Source organism: Acomys minous, assembly GCF_964271855.1.
Source record: "Acomys minous genome assembly, chromosome: 9".
In the NCBI taxonomy this organism is placed as follows: domain Eukaryota; kingdom Metazoa; phylum Chordata; class Mammalia; order Rodentia; family Muridae; genus Acomys; species Acomys minous.
The window spans coordinates 67,935,662-67,960,183 of NC_140490.1; the positions used below are offsets into that span (position 1 = coordinate 67,935,662).

The window sequence follows — 24,522 nt, forward strand, 5'->3', positions numbered from 1 at the left end:
ACAATTTACCTAGATGGGAGCCACATCTATCTTATGGACTAGAAAATCAAGGGGTTGGATGCCTTTTCCTAAGGCTTCTGAAAGTCCCGGCATACAGCTCAGTTACCTCCCTTCAAATGACGGTCTTTCCTACACCCGTGTCGCCATCACAGTGTGCACCTGGCCCTCAGGACCACACCAGGTCATTTGCAGGACCGAGATTGCGTTCTGGGGACTCAGCCCTCACTCTGCAATGCTGTCCCTTTTGTTTTTATCATGATGACAACTTAATGAGGAGTCATTATCAGATGCTTGGGGCATTTGTTATGGTTTAGATATTAGACACTTGGAAGGAAAGTTTACTTATTTCAATAGGTATGAAATGACATTAGAATTATCCACGAAGACATCCATAGCTTCATGATGCACACTGAAGTGTGTACCAGGGAAATGGCTTGAGGTCTGGTTTGGCTTCCAACAGTTACAAAAGCTAAAGAGACCCATGGAGTAAATATTTAAAAACTTGGACAATTTTTACAACTGGCTGACGGATATTCAAGGGTTGCCTTATACCTCCTGCTTATATGTATGCTTGAATAATTAATGAATTTTATTTATTACCCATGTGCATGCTCCAGTGTGTGTGCCTGTGGGTGTATGTTGGGGTCAGATGTCTAACTCAGTGTCACTTTCCAGGAGTGGCCCACCTAAGCTATGTATGTCCCCTCTACACAGCACTTCTTAACCTTTAACATCCTTGTGAGCTCATCAGGGCGCACTGATCCTAAGAGGGGGGCATAGATAAAGGTAACACATGAAAACCTGTTGCACCGTCAGATGTGAGGCAGAAGAAGACGAGTCCTCAGTGAAGAGGAATTAGTCTATTTTCTCTAGAGGAGGAAGGAGAACTGGTTTGGCCTTTTAGGTTGATAGACCTACCCTTTACAACTCAAAGAAAACAAGAAGCCATGCTGGGGGTGAAATTAGCTGGCTTTAACAAGGTCCATGTCCGTGTAATTTCCAACCCACATGGGCTGACATCCTTATAAACATAGAAAGCCCAAGCTTGGGACTGTTGCTCTTGGGCTTGGAAGAGACCAACAGAGGAGCGGGGACTGCTGTTAGGGAGCCCCTGACTCAGCTCCTGTCCTCCAGGAGACACACCTGGGAGCTTTCTAGGTTGTTAGCTACAGCTAAGAGGACACAGAGATCTCATGTTGACAGGACTTGCAGAGACACACATGTTTGGAGCAAGCTGGCTGTATTGGGTAAGTTTACATCAGCTGGGCAGAAGTCAAGTGATGACTATAGATTCTGTGTAGAGAAGTCATTCTGGAAGCCTGGCTGGGGCATTCTTCGCCATATTGAGTTTTACAAAGAGTCTGGGGCCAAATGCTTTTAGGAGCAGGCAGCCCAGTGAATATCAAAATCAACAGAAACAATGATTGCTGTCTTGGTGGCCATTTGGCTGTTCACATTTTACTTATCAGTAAAGGGCCTCATTGATGAGCCTAGTTCTTCCCCACAGCCCAAGTAGGTAGCCTGCATGTTCCCAAGAACTTAGGCATCACAACAGCCTGTAAATGAGGAGGAACAGTTATATTAGCATTCATTCCTCCACGCCTGTATGCCTGGGGGTTCATATACATCTTTCTCTGGCAAAGAAGTACTATGAGTGGGAAGCTTTCACAGTGGATGCTCTATGGTGCCATTTGTCAGGTCTTTGGTGAGTAAGCTCAGGTGGTCAGTGGCATGAAAATTTTCTTTTTTTGCAGGACACAGTAGTGCTGCATACTTCTGGAACCTCACCCCAGAGTTTGGAATTGGAAACACGGAGGGTGTTGAGTGTAGGCATTGGAGACAGTCAAATGGGACGAGCAGGATTCAGAGTGCGACCCAGGCAAGTTCTTCTTAAAAAAAAAAAATGACACATATTCACATAAGAATGTATTTTGATCCCTAGGAGGGATAGGATTCCTCTGTACCAAAAATACATCATTTGGCAGGCTGGGCCTATTGTTTCCGAGTCAGCAGTGCGGGTGTTCCAGCTCCGAGAGCAGATGCCCTCCAACTGTTCCGAGTTGGGTATTCGGGGGCCAAGAGTGAAGAGGCCACCCCTTGGACAGGTGGCTGGACGCAGCCAGTCACTGCAACCTCCTCTTCCCGCCCCCCCCCCCCCCACTTCTGCCACCCTCTAGGGTAGCACTGGTGGGGCGTGGGGAGGGGATTACTATGTGACACAATTAATATTCACAGCAGGAAAGAGCAAGTATCAGCATTCAGTAACCGCACTTTCCTTCCAGAGTCCGCACAGATTGGTGAAACAGAAGCAGTAGCCTCAGAATGTGCGAGAGCAGCCCGCTTCACACATGCGCGCAGTGTCTCTCTCCTTACTGTCCACAGCTCTCACTTATAGAGGCCTTGAGTTACAGAGACTTAGAGATGCTCCCAGCCAACGTTCTAAATAACAGGCAGAGAGAGGCAGGGAGTGAAAACTAGGAAGCAGAGAGATCAGCAAGGCTAAGAACACACGTACAGTATGTGGGGCATCAGCGTGCAGCCACACAATTGCCGAGAGTCCTCACTTTGCAAGAGCGCCCTTTACTGGGCTTCCTCTTCTGTAAGATGTTGGCCGTAACATTTGCATCCTGATTTCTGAGGATTAAAAGACACCAAGCCTGCCCAGTGGAAAGCTAAGCACCAAATAGACACTCAGACAAACCAGTGCCTGCTGTTTATATCATCAAAAGTGTGTGCGGTGACATTTCTTCATGTTTTGCTAACCAATCTAGTCTTCTCAGAACTTTAAAGTCACAAGTGACAAATTGCGGCACAGCCATGAGACCAATGAGCAGCCGTGGTCGCGCAGCCTGGGCTGGGCTCCTGCGAGGGACTGTGGGGCTAGGGTCAACCTTCTTTAACACCTCCTGCTAATATTTGTTGAGAACAAGATCTGGTTAGCTGCGTGATTTTGGCTTAGATTAACTTATATCAGTTTCCCCAGAAAAGGGTGATTGATAGCCAGGTACAGACTTTCGTTTTCCTTTTATAATATTTATTTCCCTTACCATTTTTAGATTTTGGCAAAGCTTCAGGGAGGAGACAGGAGAACAAGAATGAAAACTAGCAAGCACAGGTCTGCTGTCTGTGAAATTTGCCGAGATGCTTTGGTTCATTAATTGCCTTCATTAAAGCATCTCTTCCACTATTCATCACTAGAAAGGTTTGTCCTCCAAGGAACATGTGTGTGTACAGATATTTATATATACACATGCATACCTATGGCAAATATGTATTATACATATAGCACACAGCATATATACATAGATACACATACAGCATATATGTATAATATATACACACACATACATATACCTTTCTGGTCATAGCAACTTCATAACTTGTGATGCTACCCTTTCTGGCTGGCTGTGAGGAAGCAGAGCCTGTCACTTAGTCAGAGCAAGGTCTTTGTGCTGGGGGCCAAAGCAGTGCCAGGTGAGTGCTCGTGCACCAAGCTACCCCTGCAGCCTGCAGGCTTCTTGTTGTTTGCTTTTGTTTAGCGAGAAGGGATCTCACTATGCAGCCCCGGCTGGCGAGGAGCTCGCACTATAGGCAGGGCTGGCCTCAAATGCACAGCGATCCCCCTTCCTCTTCTGAATGTTGCGTCGACAGTGTGTGACTCCAGTTTTTAAGTCAACTTTATCCAAGCCTTAGTCCCCTCTCAGTGCCATGAGGGGGCTCACAGAGGCCTGACTCAAGTCATCAGGAAATTCCCATCTGCGTTCTTTCGTGGACCTATAATTTGCTCCAGCTGCTTGTTTGAGTTTTGGATTTTGGTGGAAGTTCTCGGACAATGTTGGGGAGGGGACAGTTACTGATCCTAGCTGGAAATACCCTGCTGATAAGGGAAGTCACCATCAACCCCACCAAGTCATCCCCAGAAGAGACAGTGCGCACAGGCTGACACAGAGCCTGTGAAGACAACTTCTCTTGTACAGATTTGAAAAAAATGGGAAACTTCTGGAAAAGATCAAATATGCATTAAGTTGGTGAATCCCAGCTTTTGTCCTAGAAATAATATTCAAATCTAGTCTGTCTCAATCTCAGAACTATTTGTGATGCAAATCAAAGGGTATATACCAGAAAATACTTCTGCTCGCACACCACTGCCGTTTTGCATTTCATTTAGGTTGGTTACCACTTTAAATCTTTTCAGATAAAGACACAGAAGGGTAAATTGAGCGTGCATTAACCAGATTTGACAGTATTCATTTTTCTTCAACTGCAGGTAATTATCCCGTGTAATTCTCTGATGCATAAATTAAAGCCACATAAATTAGCAACGGTCTTGTTTTCCTACATTCGGTAATTAAGACAAAATTGATCAATGGATATTTTACATGTGGACATGATGCCGATAACAAACCTCCTCATTCGGAGGAAAGGGATGATTCCTTTTATACTGTTTTTCCTCTATTCCCCTCTCCTGCTCCGCAATGGTTCAGATCTTGGAGGCTCATCTGAGGCAGGCGCTACCAATGTGGCATTGTTTCTCAGGATGCATTGCCAGGGATGCGGTAGAGAAAGCGCCATTCTCACCCCAGTGGGGATACCTTTGTAGACACTTGGCTGGAATAATGATCCTTTTCCCTACATAATGGGGAAGAGCTTCTCGGTGGTTGCAATGGACTCTAGCAGAGCCCCATTAATTACCTCGCTATCAACGGAGAACCTCAGCCCACGTGGACAGTCTGAGATGTTAGTCACCAAGCCAAAAGACCTGGCAGCCACAACCCAGCTGAGTTACGTGGGAGAACTCTGGCTTTCTCAGCTGCTGCTGACTGCTAGTTGCTGTGGGAACCGCAGCTCTGCTCTTCGAGTCTCTGTGTATTTTATATTCATTGCCATCGCCCGGACTTGGATCCCACCTGGCCTAGGTTTAATGGCAGGCCGCCTGCAATGTAATGGTTTTGCAAAACCGTAATTGTATCATCTATTAGATGGTGAGAGCAATCTCTGCAGGTTATCACGAGGACTTGATGAGAAATACGCATGTCTGGAGCATCAGAAAGGCTATTGGACGATAGCCGTTATTATTGGTATGATAGATTAGGATTTTATTTAGATTGGCTGTTTCAACATGGAAGAAGATTTGTGTCAACATTCAATATGAAATATGTATTCATGAAGCTGTTACTCAGGATTTGTATTTATCACATCTTTCCCCCTTTTTCTTTTCTCTTGTTGCTCCTCCCCTTTTTTTCCTCCCCTCTCCCCTTGGGGGGTGGTATTTTAAGATAAGGTTTGCTAAGTAGCCCAAGATGGCCATCAGGTCTACAGCGATCCTAGTGACTCTGCCTCTTGAGTGTTATTTTATTTTATTTAAATGTATATAGGAACTTATGTGGGTGCTAGAGAGATGACACAGCAGTCAGGAGTGCACATTGCTCTTGCAGAGGACCAGAAGTTCTCAGCACCACCAAAGGGTGCCTCACAATAGCTTGTAACTTCCACCTCTCCAAGGCACCTGCGTTCACATTAACGTACTCTCTGACACATACACATAACTTAATACAAAAAATATTTTTAAGAAGAAAAACTTACATGCATAGTGTAGGCCGATTTATTCTCCCCTGCTAGATCACAAAGAGTGAGACCAATCTCCTGAAGGAGGATCTGCCCCTTCCCCTCCCCCTTCCCCACCTCCTCCCCCACCCCTCCCCCCTCTGTCTTTCACTCAGTGCCTCAGCCTGATGACTATGTTCACACTTAGGGAAGGAAACATCTGATGTTCCCCTTTAGCTTCTTTTGTGCCTATTTTCTTCCATTATCAGGGAAGAAGCATTTTTGCAGCAGGAATCAAAGTAAATAAGAAAACATCTGGAAAACATCTCGCTGTGGAGGAACACACACCGAAGATCCCAAAAAAGAAAGTGACCCTCCAAGGAAAAGAACACCATGTGTTGCTGCTGCCCTATTTTAGGGCAAAGAGCAAGATGACATGATTCAGGGGACAAACTTTTTTTTTTTTGAACATCATGGGATCCTGAAAAGGAACAATTCCTGGCCCCTCTTCCATCATTTTGTGGAAGAAAGTTCTCTGAGAACATCAGATAGAAAATAGTCACCTCAGACCCACCCTGAAGTTTGGCCATAGTTGAGTTATTAAGGAGGAAAGGCAGAAAAAAAATCAGCCCCCCCTTTCCAGCTTAGGTAGGCTTTCTCTGCACCACACAAAATAAAGTGAATAGGGCAATGGAGGTAAGAATTTTGAACTGTAGAAAAACAAAAAACCAAAACCTGAATAAAGCAGAAAGTCTCTTCACTCAGACTAATATTATTATGTGCTCTCTAAACAATGTGGAGGAACACTAAAGTTTAGGCATCAAGGAAGGAAGCACAAAGAGAAAGAAACCATACAAAGAAGAGATATTAGTGAGTCTGGTGGGGCAGCGGCGCCAGTGTGAGGAACTGCCTCTGGGCTAAGTCACTTCCAGCCTGTCTTTCTCCTTTCTCCTCAGAGGGACCCTCATTTGAGGCTGTTCCTCAAGGCAAACATGTCCAGCCTCTATACTTCCCACACAGGGGAAGCTGGACTTTAAGGAGTTCTCTGGAATCGGCTGAGTCAATGTTGGACTGGCTGGCTGGAAATTCCATGCCAGCATCTCAGCCTTCCTAACTGCCTCCTCCCTAGCAAACCAACCGCAAAGCACACCCATCTGCTCCACACAGAAAACTCAAGAATGAAGTCTGGCATCCTGGCTCGCACCTTTAGTCTCAGAACTTTGGAGGCGGAGGCAGGATGGTGGTTGTGAGTTTGAGACCAGTCTGGCCTCCAGAGTAAAATCTTATCTCAAGGGGGTGGGGGTGGAGGTGGGAATAGGATGAGTTTCTTAGCTACTTCTGAACTAGAGGAAGAGATGGGAGCCAGATCTGGGCTGGTTTCTACTGTAGACAACTGCCCTGGGATCTACCTCAATAAAGGCATCCTGTGGACAACCAAAAGGCTACGGTCCACACTGAGCTTCTTCTGCGTTTGTTAGGACCAACGGCTTATTTATTGTTAGCTGACCAGTCATCCCACACATGCAGCGGCCCTCAATAACCACAATGAGTCATGAACTTCAGACTGCTTTGGGTCCAGGTTTCTTGTCAGTAAGATGGCAGGAGGTCATGGTACGTCAAGGACTTAGTGTTGCCGATGGCTGACGGGGACCCGTTCTCTCCTCTCAAAGCCTCAGGTTGGTCTATGTGTTCAGCTGCTTTGAGCTTCCTCAAAGCCTGGTAGTCTTAGCTGAGACACTTTGAATGTTGGCCCCCCCAGCGGACAGAGTAGAAGCTGAGTTCCCCTCTCAGGGAGAGGTGTGGGGCCATTTGTAATCCCAGCACTCAGGACACTGGAATAGGAGGACTGCCACAAGTTTGAGGCCATCAGGCTACATAGTGAGCTCAAGGCCAGCCTGAGCTATATAGTAAGATACTCTTGTCAAAACCCAAACTTTGTGATCCAGGCTTAGAAGATAATATTCTTAAACCAGGCATGAGGGTATATTCCAATTATTCTGGCTGGCAGGTGCTGGCCTGGCAGGATGGCTGTGACTTCAAGGCTTTGAACGAGCTCTAGGCTACCCTGAGAGGCTCAGTGAGGCACCAGACAATAACGCTGATGCCAGCAACTACAACAACAGTCACAAGAACGGACACCAAAAAGGTCATATTTTGGAGTGTTGCAGTTTTGAGGGGACAGACACAGACCTTCATCTCTCCATCAGAGGAGTGTAACAGTTCTCCCTTGAAGGAAGATTGTACGGGGAAGGAGGTAATGCTGGGGCCATCTGTGTTCTGTGGGTCAAGGTAGAGCTGCAGCCAAGGCACCGCTTGGCTCCAATAATGATGGTTTTGTGCTAAGCACTTACTCTCTGGACAATAACTTCTACCACAGTTAAGTTGGAAGCTATTCGAAGCTTCCTTCCTCCCCACTTCTTCTTGTACCTTCATGACTTAGGGACATTTGTTAAACTTCCTAAAAAAATCTCAGGCATCCACATCTGCTCTGCCAAATGCTACCATCCCTCAATGAAGGACAGAGTGCTGGACATATCCGTCGGCATCTCACAAGAGCCTCGTGACTTCCTGTGGCAGCTGCAGGGGTTATGCTTGCTTGGCATTCAATGTTACATTGGCTACTGCCCCCAGCCTTTAGGTGCCTTCCCGTATTGACATTTGGAACCTGGAAATACCATTTCCCAGAATCCTCTGCAGCTAACCCCCACCTCTCCCTCTCCTCCATGCAGGAGGGGCCTCCATCAGACTCTTGTGAGCTCCGAAGATAGACGTGAGGGTGAAAGTGTTGCTTTTCTATGGGCTGTTTTAATGAATAAAGCTAGTGGTATCAAACACCACCATGCGCTTATGAGCTTATAGCTCTAGAAGACTGAGATTTGAAATGGGTCTTACTAGATAGACGCAAATTAAGACACTGGCAAGCCCACGTTTCTTTCTGGAGCCTATATGGGAAAATCTGTTTCCTTATGTCTTCTAGCTTCTAGACTTCCTGTATTCCTTTGCCATGTCCTCCTTCCCTCACCTCCAAAGGCAATAACTCTGGCTCTGACTATCCTTTCAGAGAGCCACATGTTTTCTTTGCTTTTAAGGATTGACTTAATTCCATTGGGCCCAGGTGGAAACCCAGGACATTGTTAAGTCCTCATCTTAATCATATGGGCAAAGTCTCCTTTGTCAGGTAGGGGATTGGATTTGTAGGCCTCAGAGATTTGTCATGGGCATCTTGAAAGACAGATGGAATCACTATTTTGCATACAATTCTGGACCAGCCATCACAGTAAGTATCTGGAGTTTCCTTTGATAACTTCCTGGTAGTTGTTTCCTAGCCATGCCAATAGCTTCTCAGAGCACCAGGCAGCTTCTGAATACTAAATCAAACAGTAGGGACATTTATAGCTCAGCCACACACATAGGGTTTACAAAGTGTCGCCTTCATCAATGTAGCACATACTGCAACCGAACCCTGGGAAATGTTGGGGTCCCTGTGTGTTTGTCTGTCACCCAGGATCCACCTCACCCCTTCCTCAAGCTCCAGTAGTTCCCAGGGATGAAGCATTGCTAAGACATTCTAAGTTAGCCTACAGCTAGTGAAGCGCATGCATCACCTCCACACGGCTAAGGCTCCCGTAGCCTTATGAACTAATAGTCTGGTGTAGTTCTGCCATCAAGGATCAGCCTGGAGCCTGTCTGTCGGCAGGACACCCAGTGTGGGGACACAATACAGGGCACTCAGTGTGGGAACCCACTAATTGGGAAGGAGACTGTTAAGGTCAAGGTCATTTTTGAACTTGATGTGTTGCAAAGAGCAAAGACATCAGATGCCACGTGAGGATTAATCTCCCTGCGGTTGGTCTAGCTCCAGGACTCTGTCCTGTGCTATCGGTCCCATGACTCTGTCTCCTTCTGCCCTTGCGGCCCTCCCAGGAACACTCCTGAAGGATGAAGCTCTCTACACAGACAAGCTGAAGAGAATGCAGTCATTGTCCCTTCGGACCTTTTCAGAACGATCTGCTTGTGAAAGGAGAGAGCAATCCCAGGGTTACGAGGGAGGGACAGCCAGTGACATTAACCCTGAAGGCAAGCCCAAACACGAGAAGCTGTTAAAAGACACTGTCTATGTGTAGGGTGTCCTGTAGTGTGGCCACAGCCCAGCTTTGCTCTGATGTCACTATCAGTTATAAGAGCTTGATTCACAGCTGTTCCCAGGTGACCTTCCCTGCCAGCCCTCCTCCCTTCTCACTGCCCTGCCCTTCACTATTTTCTTTTAGGTTCCTGCTCTTAAATCAGCCTCACTAGTTGCTAACTAGCAGTTGGTGTCTTCTATTGGCGAGGCACAAAGCACAAGGGCCTAGGAATAAACCAAACAGCCTGTCTGGGCCCTCTGGTAGTTTCTTTTTTTCCTTCCATTCATCTTTCCTAAGAGGCACAGCTTTCTCTGACCTGCCTAGGGTGATCACCTTCATACTGTCCAAACCTCAAATGCTTTTGAGTGAAGGAGTGTGTTTGCTATCAATGACTGTCTTACAACAACATGTATAAATGTGGGGCTATGATTTGAGTGTGGCTCCCATGTCCCCAAGGGTCCCAGAACAGCACTATTAGAAAGGGGTGGAACTTTTGGAGGTTGGGACCTAGTGGGAGGTCCCTCGTTAACTTTGAGCATCACTGTCTCTGAAGGGAGTGTGGGATTCTAAGCTCTCCCTGTCTCTGGCTCAAGATGTCTTCATTTGCTTAATACTCACTCATCTGATAACTATCCGCCATGAGGTTATCCATCAAGAGGTGCCTCTCTCCAGGCCTCTATAATAAGCATCTGGCCTTGTAGCCTTCCAAGTGGGAGTTAAATAAACGAGTCTTTCTTTACGTCAATAGCGACAAAGAACTAACACATGGGACTAGCCAAACCCTGTAGTCACCCAATTGTCCCTTCCTTCTTCTCTGCTGGATTGTACTTCCTGGAAGATATAATTGATATCTTATTCTTTTATATTGTAAGAGAAATCTCACTCTGGCAAGTTCCCAAGTGCTTCCTCAGGGAACACGTGCGTAAGCAGGAGAAAAAGGAAAAGTGGTATAACCCTATGTGACTTAACAATGGACTTTAAAAATCCAGAATTAATCCAGAATTAAAAGTAATTGGTAATCAATTTTCGTATCTATTTTAGGATAGTGTAAAATTTGTACACTCTTAAAAGAATGTTTAAAAAGCCATTCTCTTTGTTTAAAGCTTGCTTCATGTTTTGGCTGGGAGTTCATTTTGCTCTTATGGATGGAAGACAACATAGAAATACTGCATCTCATTTTCTTTCACTGTGGAAAAAAATTCCAATTTCCTTTTTCATTAGTGTAATGAATGTAAAAGCACTCAGCACCCCTCCCTTGCCCATCCGTAGCCTGTAAACAAAGGACAATAAAATAAACTGGTCAGACTTCTTCTCTTCCTGGTAGTCTGGGTTTCCTTAGGTGGAGGGGAAACCCTCAAGGGTAAACAAATCCTTAGAAGGAGGGAAAACCTTCAATGAGTCAATGAACCCTTACTAGACAGCTGCCACGGTCAGAAAAACACCTATTATTCCCAGGGATCGTGTTCAACCCAAGTGGGATAAACCTACTGTCACCAAATCAACCAAACGGAGACCTAGACCGTTAACCCAGAGAGGAAGCCTGTGGCTTGGCAAGGCAGGGCAGGCAGCACCAGTGGGGCCAGGACTCCTGGGTATTTCTGAACTAGCTCACTCAAGATATTGGATGGGCTGTTCCATGGGGGGGGGGTCCCCAAGAAGGCTCCTGTGCTTATAACAGAGAAGATTTCAGAGGGAGGGTGCTGTCCAGAGTGACTGACTGCAATCCGACAGAGCAGAGGAATGAAGCCCACCCTGGGATACAGAGGTGCAGCTCAGAGCCCTTTCCCAATAGTCACATTGTGAGCTGTTTATATGACGGCTGCTGGAAGACACCATTCCACACTGAGGTTTGTCTTTGCGGGACCAATTACTTGCCTATCTGTACCCCCACCCCACCCCCAACTGCCCTTGACCCATTGTCTGATTTCAGTTGGTATTCTTTTCTGGTTGAACGGTCTCAAACACAAGCTGCCCGACTCCCACCCCCCTACCCTCACCCCCAGCCCATGCCCCCGCCCCCACCCCCACATCCACCCCACCCCACCCCCCACCCCCACATGCACCCCCGCTGCCACCCCACAGCTTTTCTTAGTGGATGAGAATAACCGTGCTACAAGATCTGTTTGCAAGCACGAAGCCCCTGCTCAGTGCTAGGCTCAGGAAGCCCAGACGGAAAAATGAGTCTGCCTTTGCCTGAGGACCAGCCATTGTGCAGATAAAATGACGTTTGCTTCCTTTCAAGGAGAGCAAGAGACTGGTTTTAGACTTGTTGCTTCTTTTCAGAATAAAAATAAGACTGCATTTTAATTTTTTCCAGCTCATTGAATGCAAACTCTTTAGCCCAAAGGACCATTGTAAGAAAGCTCTGACCACCAAAGGTGGAACCTGAAAGCTATATTGTCTGATCTCTACAGCTGCCCTTCTCTGTTTGGGTCTCTTTACAGAAGTGGGGTAATAAGACCTCAAGATGTGACAGAGAGAGGGGTTGGAGAGGTGGCTCGCTCAGTAAAGCGGTTGCCATACAAGCATGGAGATCCCAGTTCCCATGTGAAAAGCTGGGTATGGTGGCACATCTCTCTAACTGTAGGACCAAGAAGGCAGGGACCGGGAAATCCCTAGAGCTCCCTGGCCAATTAATCTTGCTGAATGGGTGAAGTCCAGGTCCCGTGAGACTGCCTTAAATAATAAGGTGAAGACTGACAGAAGACACCTGAACACACACACACACACACACACACACACACACACACACACACACACACAAACACACACACACATATGAGGGGTTGAGGGAGGGGCAGGAAGGGAGGGAGAAAGGTAATAACAGAAATCGTTTGGTTACATTTAGAAAGAGGGCTGGGCGTGGTGGCGCAGACCTTTAATCCCAGCACTCGGGAGGCCGAGGCAGGGGGATCGCTGCAAGTTCGAGGCCAGCCTGGTCTACAAAGTGAATCTAGGACAGCCACGGCTACACAGGGAAACCCTGTCTTGAAAAACCAAACCAAACCAAACCCAACCCAACCGTTTAGAAGAAGGTACATGGCTGGTGTCGTAGCTCGGCCCTGGGGTCTGTCCTAGCAGGGGTAGTTCCGTGTTAGTGAAGGAAGACTCAGTCAGTGCACCTGTCAGGACCCCAGCCCAAAGACTAAAGCCTGGATGCTTATATAGGTGTAGTTCCTAATATCCAAACAATATCCTAGCCCACTTGGGACATTTCACCCCTGAAAGGGGACGAGTCTCTTCTCTGCTGGAAATAAGTCTCCTTTGTAATTGACAGAAGGAAAGGACCCATTTATGAAACCTGTGTTTGGGTAATCAGGATTCCAGGCAAGGCCTCTGGCCATGTTTTCAGTTTTCTTTCTCTCTAGTTTGGCATTTCTTTATATTTATACTGCGGACAAACTATTCATAGCAAAAACATCTCACATCGGAGTGTCAGAGGAAGAGAGCAACAACAGCCATCAGGGGGCTTTTGAAAAAGCAACACGTACGATATGTTTTGACTAAACAGATTCTCCAGTGTTCTTTTTTCAGATGGTTGGGAGAAGTCAAAATTTTGGACAGGCAAATGTATTAACTTCTAGTGGGAAAGTCGCCCTGTGGCTGTAGCTCCTCTGATGGGACCTCAGAAGGCAGGCACTTTGATGATGCAGAATGGCTTGAGAAGCAGATGAGAAAAGAGGAGGCCCTTCCCTCAAGCTACTGTCACCCCAAGCAGACACACACACACACACACACACACACACACCCCACACATACACATATACACACACACACATATACACACACACATACACACATACACATATACACACACATACACACATATACACACACATACACACACATACACACCACACACACACACACACACACACACATACACATATACACACATATACACACACACATACACACATACATATATACACACATACACACATATACACACATACACACACATACACACCACACACACACACACACACACACACACACACACACACACACACACACACACCTCTGCAGTTTATTCCCACAGAGGGAGGGTGGCTACTGGCTACTTTACAATTAATTGCTGGAGACTGGATTGAGGGTGCTGGTTCTCTGAAGGAGCTGTGCCCTGACCTCTCTGCCTGTAGAGCAGTTAAAAGGCTCTGGCTGAGCTAAGTCCTATGAATGGGATTCTTGAGGTTGCTCTAAGAGAAGTAGGCTAGCAGGAACACTGGGGTGAGGGTGGGAAGGAGGAGCTAGGCAAACTTGACCCAGAAAAGTCTCCCCAAACAAAACCAACCAAGGAACATCAAAAGCAAAACCGAAGGGGGAGATATGACTGTGTCAGGAAACAATGGGCGGGTGCTCGTGTTTGCAAGGGGACACTGGAGGAAAGGCTGCCTCCTGGAGGTTTTTGTTTTTGTTTTTGTTTTTGTTTTTTACTTTTTATAGGCAACCACATTGTTTCCCTGGATGATGTGCTGACATTTCTTCACAGTTACTCATGCAACATATATGTATCCCCTAGACCAGAGCCCATGGGCTGTGGATTCCACTCTGCCCCACCCCCACTCCACAAAACCCAGCCAGCTTCTCTGGGATTTTGCCACGTTTCTCTCAGGAGCTGTCACTGTCAACTGTCCTGCCATTCTCAAACCTGAATGGCTCTGCTTCGCGAAATTTCAAAGCCCATTTTCCTTCTACAGCGAGGGGTCTGTGTGTACCGCTACCCACGAGTCTGTGGGAGGGAGCCATGAGGTAATAACTAGGCTGAGGCAGGAACCGGCCTTCACAGGCACGGTCAATACCACAGACACCTGCTAGGGCTGGAGTGTCCCCAGGTGTGACCCATACACAAGCCTTCCCGAACAGGTTGGTAGCAAAAGCAACACATTTCTTTTGGCTTGCCCACTTGCCCATCCATTCTCATAGTCCAGATTCAGGGTCCCAGCCAAGCTCAATTGCTCAGTCTGGAGACACACGAAGCCCTTGCAAATTGCGATCCTTCCTCTGAGTTGGATTACCAACGCTGCTGGGGGCCCCCGGAAGACTTTCGGTAGCCAGAGGTTCAGCCACGATGCCACCCGCGGACGCTCACACTCCCGGTTCCGTCTCCTACCTCTCAGGTCCCAACCTAGGTAATGTCCCAGGCGTCTGTAACCTCCACCGGTCCTCCACGGTCCAGGACACACTCGGGTCTGCCTGCATGTCCCCTGCCAGCAACTTCCCTCCTCCTCTCAGCCCGCATCAGAATCTCCCACCCACCCCCCGATTCGTCAGGAGGATCGAGGAAGCCCCGACACCCAAGGGTTCTTCTTACTATGCCAGGCTCATTCAAGCTCAGGACACCCTTCTAAACACCCACCTCATCCCGGTGAAAACAAAATCAGACACAGAGACTGTCTTTACGAGGCGCATGCACCTACCTGCCGAGAACGCTCCTGGTGCCCGGAGACGCTTAATACCGGGTGGCATGTACCACCTCGGCATCCACGCGCCTCCACTAGCCGCCTTGCACCTCCGGCTCGGCTTCTCCCAGCCTACAGGGAAAGGGCCGCGAGTGACAGTCGTGGCCCCAGCGCTCGCGAATCGGTCCAGCTGCCGCGGCGCCGGGTGAAGTTGGGGGGCCAGGGGACGCGCGGGTGGCGGAGAGCGGAGCGAGCGCGGCGGCGGCGGAGAGGGCGGAGGGGAGGCGCGCACGCGGGGGCTGGCGCGTCACCCGCGCGGGGAGGGAAGAGGAGGAGGGCGGGTGGAGACAGCTGCTTGATGGTCCCTTCAGCCAGACTCCTTCAGGCTGCGCTTGGGTGCTTGCCTCCAGCTGATCGTCTGCCTGCACGCCAGGCTCCGGGACGCTAACTTGTCTTGCAGCTTAGGAGGACTCCGCCCCAGGGGAGTTGAGTGAGACCGGTGGTGGACACGGAGCATTAGAGGAGATCTCAGCTGAGACAAGAGTGCCTGTGCAGCCAGCCCTTTGGGGAGTCTCAAAAAGGGCAGTGCGTTGCAAATGATGAGGTGGGGGAGGACTGTGCGCTGGGCTGAGGAGTGCAGTACAAGGCTCAAGGCAGGAGTCATGCCGGAAACCCGGCTGGGGAAGGACTCTGGCTGAGTACAAGCCCTCGAGGTCTCACAATGACAGGGGGGAAAAAAAAGGTTTTTGTTTGTCTTTTACCCACCTCCCTTTTGTGTGGATTTGAATTATGCTTAAAGCTTTCAAAGTGCAGGTGGGTCTGACAGACGAAAATCTTCTATAAAAAGGACCTTTTGAAGCTGGGTGTGGTGGCTCTCAAGAGGCTGAGGCAGGAAGACTGCTGCAAGTTCGATGCCAACCTGGGATACACAGTAAGTCCCAAGGCAGCATTGGGTTACTAGGCTACTATATGAAGCTCTGTCTCCAATTAAAACACATTTCACCTGTGAGTGAAATGTATGGGGTGGGGAGTCTACAAGGACCCAGAGACAAAGGGGAGGCTCTGCCTCCACCCCTAAGTCCAGTCTTCACCGCGCCTCAGTTTCCGGATCTGTAAAACTGTCCTATTCATACAAATGTGTATCTACACCACATAAAACCAAACTGTTCCACAAACACGCTCATCACATCCTAAACTGAGATCTAGTCACTCTGTGAAGACATTAGAACCAAGAAGTATAAACCTTGACCAATAAGGACCACGAGAGGAGTCAATGGCAGCACCAGGAGACTGGGACATTTTCAGACCCAGAACACAAGCAGCCAAGTCAAACCTTACCAAAGACTGCAGAGATCAGCCAAGGGAGAGCACTGGTCATGTCTCACATCTGGGCCACGAGAGATGGCTTGAGAGGAGCCTTGATAGCCTACCCTTTCCATCTGCATTGTCCAGGGATGCCCTTCTCTCAAGTCAACACACCTCCTCTCGGCACCCACCTTCCCTGTGTGGACATTCCTTTCCAGGACAATGTCAGCTGTATGGCATGGCAGCCTAGCATGGACCCAGGCTCTCTGTATGCCTTTTTTATGGGTGCTCTGCACAATACACAAGTTCCTAAGGCATCAGTCCTTTCAATATCAAACATACAGTCTGTGGTGACCCTTGTGTCCCCTGGGCATTGGGCTGTCTACACCTGGCTATAACCTTTCAGGATTCTGATTCCTACTTCATAGATGGACAAACTAAAGTTAAAGAGAGTTAGCACAACCAGTCCAAAATGACCCAGTTTAATCAACTTCAGATGTACATGCAGAAAGACATGGCCTGTGGGGGCGGATTCTTCATGGCACCCGATCTTCAGAAGACACAGAGAAGCGGGGCCTGGATTCCTGATGAGTGGAAACTGTGAGTTAATGCTGTATGTCCTTTTAAATGGCTGCATGTTGGTGAATTGTTGGGCAGTTATAGATAACAGTCTCTCCACATTGCAGAAGCAGTGGCCTTTTTAAAAAAACTATAAACCATGACACGGCCTCTCTGTGGCTTCAAATCCTGCTTCGGTTCCCCATTTGGAATATAGAATAAAACCCAAAGTCCACACCGCTCCTGGTGGTCCATCTCCATCATCAGTGTGGCAGGACCTAACCTCACCTAGGCAGCAGGCCCTTGGACAAGACTGAAGGATTCTCTAGATAAGTTAACTCAAGTGGAAAGTCCCATCTTACATGTGGACAGCACCTTCCATCCATGGGCTGGGGTCCTGGACTGAATACAGAGGAGAGAAGGAACAGAGCACCAGCACTCCCCTCCTGTGCCAAACAGTGTCCCCTCAAATGGAGCAAGGTATTTGATCCTAGCAGCAGCAAGACAGATAACTAAAAACACCATCGCTAACAAGATCCCAGGAGCCACCCATTACAGGTCCTCTGCTGTCATCAGGGCTTCTCTCTAGTTCCTTAAACTTCCCCGGCCTTTCCCGAGGTCTTCACTGACCACTGGCATCATCTTTAGTGCATTCCTGCCCCAGTGGTCCTTTCCATCCCCCCTTGTCTTCCAAAGCACTGATGATCCTTTGCCTCTTCACTCTCTGTCACTAACCTGTGAGCTCATGGGGCAGGGACATTTCTGCCTTATACACTGTTGCCCAGACCTATCAGATGGAAGAGGGATAGCTTTGAATTCCGAAGCAGTCCTTGGCTCTTCCATCATTTTATTTCCTTTGTCAGCCTGGCTTATCTCCAAAGGAGGTCTCCAAGGCACTGTCGTTAGCTTTACCTTGGAGATGCTCAACTCCTCCACCTGGGGCAGAATTGAAACTGTGAACAAAAAAGAGGTGGGTTGAGTAAGGTGCCTCTTTGAGTGGGTTCCCAGTATGAGAGCCAGGGTGTGGATGATGCAAAGAGGATCATGAACACAAGGCGAGTGCTCTCTTTGGCCTGGGATCTGCCCTCCGTGACTTTGTAGCCCCTATGGGTCCTAGCACAGACCATCCTTGACAGCAGGTAAGTGCATGAGTTAGGGACCAGGCATCACAGGTCCAAACAGACAGAAGGCAATACTGAAGGGATTGTGTGGTTCACGTGCCAGAGAAGTTAAGTGATTTGTCTAACAGGGCAACAGAGTTAAGAGTGCACACCAGAAGCCAGGCCCAAAGTTCTGCAGCAGACATCTCTACCTACGGGCCCTGCTGAGATCTCCAGAGTCCTCACTCTTGAAGAGGTGGTTTCCCCCTGACTCCTACCTTCTCGTGTGGTGCTAGGCACTGCTCCCTAAGCGGGAGTCTTATATACTGTAAACTTCACTGAGCAGAGCCTTCATATCCCTCAAGAGCATTCTTGTGACCACACCCAGGCAAATTATGAAGCACAGGTCGATCTGCCCATGAGGCAGGTATACTACGGGAGCCTCCCTACTAGGAGACAGTTGCACTTCTTTATGTCGGTAAATAAGAAGGGCTCCTGAAGCAATTTGCTTTATGAGCCTCTTTAGGATAGACGGTCTGCCCCCCCTACCTCCCAACCTCCTCATGTTCCACTTCCCTCAACATGAAGGAATCTAGACCCCGCTCATTCCTATGATATCACCCTCAGGGCTGTAGGATGTGCCGATGTTACACTGTTAAAGCAAAAACCAAACCAAACACCATCCATTTACAGTAAGGCACGTGTCTTCAACTCCAGGCCTCACACTCAAAGTAGGAGCCTGTTATTAATGCCACCAGCCCTTTGCACCATCACACTGTTGCGGGTGTCTTCCTTATGCGTGTGATATCTCAGATGGAGAACTTTGAAGTCATGAATATGTTCTTCACTCAAGTGGAAATAAGAGAAGCTCAAATAAAAGAAATGTGGGCTGCGTGCATGCCTGGATGGAGATCAGCTCTTTTGGGAAAGGACTGTCTTGAAATGTTGAATTCAGCTTTGAAGGAGCTAAGTGATCTCAACAGGCAGTGTAAGAATGACAGCCAAAATCTCTTACATAAAAATTTGTTCACTTAAAAAAAAAAAAAGGAATGGTTCCTTAAAGCACAGTTTAACCCATCCCCTCACGTCATTCTTTATTGAGAATATTCCAAAATACAAATGGTAGCTATTATTAGTGAATGGTTGAGCAAGCTCAGATGGGGCAGACACAGGGGAAGGGCCCTGCAGTCACTCGACCTGCTCCGGGGTGGGAGGGTCTGGAGATGAGTAAGTGAGGTGTGAGGTAGGGAAGAGGAAGTAGTCTGGGTGCTATGGGAACGGCTTTATTTTTGGTAGCATGAAATTGTGTGTGAACTTCAGCAACACTGACAACTGTCCCTTTCCATAGCAGGGCTGTGTCTTGCTCCTTGAGTGTGTCTTAGCCAATGGTCGGTTAACAGGATTGGCCCCAGTGAGCCTGATGAAGGCTAATAAATACACAGCTCATCAGAAGAAAGGAGAAAAGTATTCAAAGCACAGCTGATTTGACTTCCCAATTTAGAACCCCGAACTATGTAACACAGAGCTCAGCATATGCCTGAGGAATGCCTGGCGTCACCAAGTGAAGCCGGTGTTCTAATTGGTGCTATCAGAGACTCGGCTGTAGCTACTTTCCCTGCTTCATTTCTCTGTGTGCCTTGTGCCTGTGACACTGGTGACTTCTGGTTTCTACTCTTGGCCTAGTTGACAGTTCCTGGAGAGGTGATCAGACATGCCTGGGATCTGTTCTTGCTATGTGGGATGCCTCACGTACACAAGCAGAGCAGAGTTCATGACCTCATGCTGCAGTCCTTTCTCTGATCACGTGACCCTCTTTTAGCGGCATTCAGCTGTCCCAGTGCACAGCTACACCATTGCCTGGAATGCTGTTGGGGTTGAGTTCCCCTGTCCCCTCCCCCCCAAGACAGCATTTCTCTGTGTAGCTTTGGCTGGCCTGGACTTGCTTTGTAGACCAGGCTGGCCTCTAACTCGTGGAGATCTGCCTGTTTCTGCCTCCCAAGAGCTAAGATTACAGGCTTGCACCACCACTAATTTATGGAGTACATATGCTTTATTCTGGGTAGGAATTTAAAGTGCAGACTCCAAGAGCTGTGCTTGGTGGCACACACCAGGATCCCAGCATGCGAGAGGCTGAAATGGGAGGGTTGCTGTGAGTTCAAAGCCAGGCCAGTGTGAGCTATAGGGGGCCACCATCTCAATCCCCCAGCAAACAAACTCAACTCTAAACAAACAAAACCAAATACAAGAGCAAAGAAAGATTTTCAGCCTGCTTCCTCCCTGTGTCATGCTAGTAGTCACATGGCCCTGGATAGTTCTGGAATGATTATCAGGATGCAATTTAGGAGCTGTGTCCCCACCTTGCTGTCAATCTCACATGTAGGGAAAGGCCCTGGATTTGAAGTTGGGAGACTTTAGCTCTGTCTCAGTGCTGCCGAGAAGGGACTTGGTCAATCTTGGGCTCAGTGTCCCATCTGTCGTATGAAGTGTCTGGACAGGCAGGTCACCATACTTCCCTTTGTCTACCGCCCCCACCCCCAACCCCCTACCCCCCAGCTCAGGCCAGTTCCAATGCCTAGAAATTCTTAACTGATTCTCTGGCTATCACTCTTCCTTCTACCACTGAGGTTTATCTTTAAAATTGCCCCTGGCCTAGAAAGCCGTGTTCCAGCACTGCTTCCGTCATGGCACTGGCCTTTTTTGCTTGTTTGTTTTTTTTTTTGTTGTTGTTTTATAGGTCCTCTGTCCCCCTGAGCACAGACCCATGCGCGCCCATGCCTTCTGGGATAGTTGGTTAGCACACGTCTCACCATAGCTCCCGACACGCAGCTCACTGGTGGCGAGGAGTGTGCTGATGTGTCTAGAGGAAGGGCCATTTGGTGGCCCAGTGAGAAAGGTGACCATGCACTTCCATGCCACCTTTTCCTGAAAAGCCTCCCAAGTCTGCATTTGTTGACACATGAGCAGCTCGAGTGGACGTGTTCACCACTTACTGAACCGTAGGGAGCTGGACCGCCTATCCTTCATCCATGCCTGGTGCTCTGATAAAGTCCTCACGAGAGCAGCCAGCTGAGGCATTTCCTTCCCATTGTTCTATGTGTTTGCTTTTGCAAGGGGAGCTTTCTTGGTCAACACTGCTGGCATCTTACTATGTCCCAGAAACAAGTGCCTCACAGGTACTGAATTCAGGCCTTTGAGTTCAGGCAAATTACCTCGAGCCTAAACTCCACCTGCAGGCGTAGCTTCAGCACTGAGGGACTAGATGGCTTCAGAGGCCGAAACAAACAGCTGGATGCTAAAAGCTGATGGGGAAGAAAATGTGCTTCGAGCACAAAAATTTCTTCTTCAGAATCTTTGTATCATATTTCTTACACATGATTATTACATAGCGCCTCAAGGTCTTTTTCTGTAACGATGTAACCTTGACCAATATTCTGTCATTCCTTACTTTTTAAGACAACATTTTAACATAAAAAAAATAATACAACATAATGTCCTGAGATCATTAGGCCATTTTATGCTTTTTAGGAACAATGAAGCCAAGCTTGAGGGTGCATTCTGTACCCAGGAAGGCAAGGCAGGTAGATTTCTACAGGTATGAAGCCAGACTGGACTACACACTGAGTTTCCAGCTAGCCAAGGCTAACTCAAAAACAAACAAACAAACAGGAGCTATGGAGGTGACTCAGTGAGTGAAATGCTTGCTTTGCAAACATGAGGAACTGAATTTGGAGCTCAGCGCATGTGTAAGATCCAGAAGTGGCAGCATGCATCTGTGACCCCAGTGCTTAGGAAATGGAGACAGATGGAGCCTGGGACTCATTGACCAACTGGTCTACCTGAAGCACTGAGCTATAGGTTCAGTGGGAGACCCTGTTCTTAAAAAACAAGGAGAGCAACAGAGGAAGAAATTCAACCTCTGACCGGCACACTTACATGCTCTGGGGAGAGCACTTGCACACACACACACACACACACACACACACACACACACACACACACACTGAGGGTATTGGAGAACTCCTTGAAAGGGCTTTGGTAATCTTCAAGGGTCCTCAGATTTCCTTTTAAGACCCAGCAATGGAGACTGAAAAAAAATTTCAGCATATGCTAATCTTACAATTCTTTTCAGTTCTGAATACCAAGAGGTTCAGAATGAAGACTATACATTTAACTGAAATGTATTAGGGAACAACAAAATGGATATAAAATATTTCAAAATGCAAGCAGACATGGTTGGAAGCTGTTGGTGTCTGTAAGCAGAATGCTAACAACTCGGTGTGCAGGAACTTTTGTTTTTAAGGCTGGGAATAAACTTTCACTTCATAATATGTCCCTTTCTATTATCAAGCCATTGGAGGCACAGGAAAAAGAAAAAAAATATCATTAACTCTTCCAAGGTGATCCATTCAGTGCTCCTACGTGGATGCAGCTAGTCCCAGACTTGCAGTTTGTCTGGTTGCCACTTTCTGTTTACTCTCATCTCCCTATCTCCTCTCTCCATCCTGGGCAGGGTGGGGTGGGGTGGGGGTAGGGGATGGGGTGGAGTAGGGGGGTGGGGGGTGGGGGAGTGGGGTTGGTGGTGGGGGTGGGGAGGGGGGCACTCATTGTGAGGACTGCATGAATGGCCTCCTTCAAGATACAAATTCCAGACTTTTCCTCCTAATGTCATCTTTGGCTGGCTGTGTCCCTTTATAAACATCCCAACCCCCCCCCCCCATACACACCCTGTTCTGTGGAGAACAGCCTCTGTCTACTTCCTTTGCTCCTTTGGTCTCTCTTGTTTGCTCCTTTGGCCCAGCAGTTTTTCTGCAATGCTGTCACTGGTTCCTCTACTCCCTCCCTCCCCCCCATTTCTGTACAAACAAAACTTTAGATTGTTCCAGACTTCACTCTCCTGGTGGATACTCCTTAGGAATTATCTACCGGGCTGGTTGGATAGCTTGCTTGGTACGTGCACCTGTTCCAAAAAGCATGAGAAACTGAGTTCAGCCCCAGGAACCCCTGTAAGAAAGCTCAGCGTGAGGGCGCACACTTCTAATTCATTGCAGAGGAGGCTGACACCTCGATATCCAGGGCCAGGCTACCCAGTCTACTTGGAAAGCCCAAGTCCCTCAAGCCGACACCGTTTGTCCACAACTGTTGCAAATAAACCAGCACAGACCAGCCAGGGTTGGTGGAGCTCAGAGCACGGCTGAGCACAGTGCCTGGACTCAGCGGGAGGAGACTGCGGAGGACAGTGCGAAGTCTGCATAGATAAGAAGAAACGGGACGGATAAGAGATGGGACTTGCTTGTCAGCCGTGCATTTAGTTTAAATCGACACAAAGCTTTCCCTACCTAATCCTGTGGGTTATTTGCTGTGGTAGGAAGAATAACCAGTTAATCCAGTCCCTCAAGCCTCTCCCGGACTGCTGGCTCCAAGAGATTAGGAACCAAAATGATTGCTGAATGACCTTTTCTGAGTAGTTTGTATCAGAGATCAAATATGTGTATACACACACACACACACACACACACACACACACACACACACACTCACACACACACACACACACACACACATAACTTTTAAAAGAGAATTCTTTAATCATTCATATTTTAAGTATTTCTTACTCAGGTAGCCCCTTTGCTGTAAATAGCCTTCCATTTTCCTTTCAACTCCAGGTCATGGCTGTTTTCCCCATAAGCTTGTTTAATTCCCTTTCCAGCTTGGCAGATATCTCGGCAAGGGCCAGGTCCTTTCTAAGTCACGAATAGAGCCCTTTAACTCTAGAAGTGATTTTGGAGGAATGGTAGACTGAGGCAGACTGAGAACCTTACCACTGGTGGCTAACCTTCCGTTTTCATGCATCTTACTTACATGTGTGGTTTGGTTTCATGGGAGGTTATGTGGGTTGTCACTGCTCAAGCACAGCTGGAAAGAGCTAGGAGCACCTCAAAATGGCTTAAACGGCCGCGGTGCCCATTGGGAAGAGCCCGCCAAGGATCTCCATTTATGCCTCGGAGAAGTGAACCTGTAGCTCATTGCTTCGCTTTCCCGGCCCTTCGCTCTGAACCCAGCTCTCTGCTCTTGACCTGGAGAGATGGAACCACTACCCATCCTAACTAGCTCCATTGTCTTCAACCTCTTTCCTTCCTAAGTCCCTTTCGTAGCCCACACCTCTCCCGGGCACCACCCATGTGACACAAAACCAGGGTGCTGAGTAGCAGATCCATCCCAAGGGCTCGGTACTGTTTCACTTTGCAGAGGTCCGAGTGGGAATCCAAGCCCTTCCGAGCGAGCCTCATTTGGTAGCAGCAGGAGTGAGGAGGCCCTGGCCCAGTTCCCCACTGCTCACACACAAGTCCCTGGTGGCTTCGCAAAGGAGCTGTGACAACAGGACAGAGCATCGTTGCCCTCCGTAATTAGCCAGGCAAAGGAGAGTGCTGTGATATCGGAGCAATGACAGCACTCTCGCGGCTCATAAATTATTCACACAGCTGAAGTGCA

The 24,522-nt window shown here is 48.0% G+C and overlaps 1 protein-coding gene across 6 annotated transcripts in view; it reads right to left on the reverse strand.

Moving 5' to 3' along the window:
* The window catches only part of RIPOR2 (RHO family interacting cell polarization regulator 2), a 209,912-nt gene that overhangs the window by 70,935 nt on the left and 114,455 nt on the right, over positions 1-24,522 (reverse strand). The window contains exon 1 of one of the 6 annotated variants that reach the window (XM_084794028.1): positions 15,089-15,380. The exons of 4 other annotated variants lie outside the window; for them this stretch is intronic. In XM_084794028.1, coding sequence (XP_084650154.1) covers positions 15,089-15,152 — 64 coding nt within the window. In that variant the 5' untranslated portion in view covers positions 15,153-15,380. Of the gene's footprint in view, positions 1-15,088; positions 15,381-24,522 lie in introns of those variants that run through there. One more of the 6 variants, XM_084794031.1, reaches the window with a different exon arrangement.